Source organism: Chaetura pelagica, unplaced genomic scaffold (genome assembly GCF_000747805.2).
Source record: "Chaetura pelagica isolate M959 unplaced genomic scaffold, ChaPel_1.0 scaffold404, whole genome shotgun sequence".
NCBI classification, from domain to species: domain Eukaryota; kingdom Metazoa; phylum Chordata; class Aves; order Apodiformes; family Apodidae; genus Chaetura; species Chaetura pelagica.
Window position 1 is genome coordinate 153,425 of NW_009952975.1, and position 3,287 is coordinate 156,711.

At 49.1% G+C, this 3,287-nt stretch overlaps 1 protein-coding gene across 1 annotated transcript in view; it reads right to left on the reverse strand.

Annotated features, from left to right (window-relative positions):
- The window catches only part of CSMD2 (CUB and Sushi multiple domains 2), a 260,285-nt gene that overhangs the window by 58,185 nt on the left and 198,813 nt on the right, over window positions 1-3,287 (reverse strand). The window contains 2 exon segments of the mRNA XM_009996341.1: window positions 1,551-1,675; window positions 2,874-3,102. Of these exon segments, the coding sequence (XP_009994643.1) occupies window positions 1,551-1,675; window positions 2,874-3,102 (354 nt within the window).

A 3,287-nucleotide genomic window follows, 5' to 3' on the forward strand; every position in this document is an offset into this window, starting at 1 on the left:
TCTTTCCCTTGGAAGAGATGCCATGCAGCAGGAAAAGGGGGGAAGAGAAATCTTTAAAACATTCTGGCATTACATTTTCCAGTTTTACATGTGAGAGCTGCATTTGCACAACTAAAGAGGTGAGAAACAAGCACTTATGAATAAAGAAATGTTTTTAACAGCCTTACAATACCCACTCTGCTCTGAGCTCAGCAGACACGTGCAGAACCAGCTCCACGGGCTGGAAGTGGCAGGGAGGGTTTGCATTCAGCACACGGAGCACACAAACACAGGCAGCTATTTACAGGGCTTTAAAAATTAAGTGAATTATCACCTCCCCATCCCAGGAGTCTCCAGCAACTTGGAAACTGCCTCAACTGTTCAGATGTTTGGCTGAGCTAAATGGATCCTCCTGCCATTTGGGGGGTTTGGGAGGGGCTACATTTTCACACCCACAGGAAGGTATCGACTGTGAGCTCCCAGGCTTTTAAACACTATTTTAAATAGCTTGAAAAGCAAAGAGGAGAGTGGAATTTGCTGGACTGGACACAGCAAAAGCCTGGCAGGGAGCACGAGATGTTGGTCCAGGCTTGTGCTGTTTGGCTGTGAAGTTCCCAGTGCTGCTCCCAGCAGCTCTGCCATCCCAGCCCCAGGTTCAGGTCTTGGTTTGAGTTACAGTGGTGGCACCAGGTCAGAATTCTCCCTGGGAGAGAACTGCAACCCAGCAAACAGAGCTGATGTTTCAATGAAACTGTTGAGGGAAACACAAGTGCTGTGTGCCAACAGCTGTGAGTGCTGCAGGGAGAGAACCCACCTAACAAATCTATTAGCCAAATACACAATGGAGAAATAAAAGCAACTTAATGTACAAAACCCTCACAGGCAAAGTGGTGTAAAGAAGCAGAGAGAAACCCTTTGATTGTGAGGCCTGTGGAATAAATAAACCTGTTAAAGCCACCTCCTCTGCATCAACTGATGTCAGTGCAAGGCACAGGGAGACACTTGTGAGGTCAAGGCACGTGTGTCCCGAATGAGAACTTTATCTAAGGTTTGGTCTCTGATGTTGGGCTTCCTTCTCACCATCCTCTGTTTCTGCAGAGGAATGATAAGGACCACAAAAAGACCTGAAGAGAGAGCTCATTTACCAGGAGACAATGAACAGCAAAGCTGTAATTGTATAATCACCCTGCTGCAACTCTGCTGCCATAACAAATCCACGCAGGCACTCTGAGCAAGCAACTCTTCCGTGGTGTAGCTTACACTGCTTTCAACATTGCATAATTAAGCAGTATAAAGATATATGCCCAAAATACCACAATTATTTTGTTACAGCAGAACAGCCACATGACTCCAGCTGACTTCCCACAGAGCCTCCAGGAGGCAAAAATGCACTGAAATACTACACACTCTTGGCAGTCCCAGAGCCAGTGCAGGTCTGATTCTACAGAACGACACATTCCACCATCTCTCTGCTGGGAGGAGCAGCAGGTTCCTAACGTGGGGCCTCTTTCAGTGCAGCAGATACTGTCTGCTCTCCTCTCCAGCCCTTGCTCCAGCCACCAGCACCTTACCTGGATCCCTGCTCCCTCGGGGACCGTGATCTTCCACACGCAGTTGAGGCTGTTCAGGTAGGGCTCTGGGAAGCCTGGGGACAGGATGGTCCCTTTGCGCTCAGTCAGGTTTCCACCACATGGCACTGAAATAAGCAGAGCAATGCCTGAACATGCAAGGACATGGCTTTGTACTAAACCAACCTCTTTATCTGTCCACGGACAAAAAAGCAAGCAGGACTGGCTCACCATTTAAGGGTAAGATTTGTCTGAATAATCCTCTTTTCAGTGAGTCTCTCACACAACTTCTGGCACACAGTGTGGGGAACAGTGGGGACTTCAACCCATGGGATTGGTTTCTTAGGAACTGCTGTCCTCCAAAGGAGGTGAATGCTGCTTCCAAACAGGTCTTATTTCTGCTAGACAGTGTCCCAGACCTCAAGTGAGTATTGGATCACAAGGTCCTTTGGGCTTGTAGTGAGAAAATGAGGAGTAATGGATTAAAACTGGCAGAGGGGAGACTGAGGTTGGACATGAGGAGGAAATTGTTGGGTGTGAGGGTGGTGAGAGCCTGGCCCAGGTTGCCCAGGGAAGCTGTGGCTGCCCCATCCCTGGCAGTGTTGAAGGGCAGGTTGGATGGGGCTTGGAGCAACCTGGGCTGGTGGGAGGTGTCCCTGCACATGCAGGGGGTTGGAACCTGATGACTTTTAAGGTCCCTTCCAACCCAAACTGTTGATTCCCTGACATTTGGGGTTAACTGCCCCTTTTTACAGGCTTTTTCCATAGAAGAAGAATGAAGTAGGGTTTTTTATTTCATTGGTGCTTTGGTTTTGTTGTTGTTGCCAGGTTGTGTTTTTTTTAACCACCTAGGTTATCATCTTCATGATGATAAGGACAGAACAAAGTCACTCCCATGTTACTCCTCAGGACAGGATGGCACCAGATGGTATAAATCATTCTGGTGATTGGGAAGACAGTCAGGGGGCAAGAAAGGTCAGAATTTAACCTTAAAAGGTAAAAAGTAAATACCTAGAATGGAATGTGTGAACAGGGGCAGGAAACTTACAGGGTAATTAGAAGTGTCAGATGGGCTGTAAACCCTGGAGTACCCAGTCAGTGGGGAAACAGGGGAGGGAACCTTGCGTTGGGAATAGGGAATATAAACAGTTCCTCAATTTACTATGGGGTGTGCCCACTTGTTTAGGTCACCCACTCTTGCAAGAGTGCAACTAACCTGTGTTAGTTAATGTTTCTCACACAAAATAAACCATTTTTTTTGTTGTTCTCTCACGCAACTTCCTGAACCCCTTTTTTGTCTTTCCCCTCCAGCCCGCTGACACTTACCCATGCAGGTGGGTACCGAGACGTTCCACTGGGCCAGGGCCCCGGGCATGGTGAGGCACTGGATGCTGCGGGAGCCCTGCAGGACGTACCCAGCGCCGCACTCGAACCGAACCCCCCGGGCACCGGCAAAGCGGGGAGAAGAGGAAACAAGATCAGAAAAAAAATGGTTAGAACCAACACGATGGGTGTATCCGGCGCCAAGTTGAAGGTGTGTCCCGGTCTGGGGGTCCTGGTGGGCAGGAGGATGAGCGTGACCAGCAATGTGGCCAAGAAGGCCAATGGCATCCAGGGGTGCATTAGAAAGGGTGTGGTTAGTAGGTCAAGAGAGGTTCTCCTCCCCCTCTGTTCTGCATTGGTGAGGCTGCATCTGGAGTATTGTGTCCAGTTCTGGGCCCCTCAGTTCAGGAAGGACAG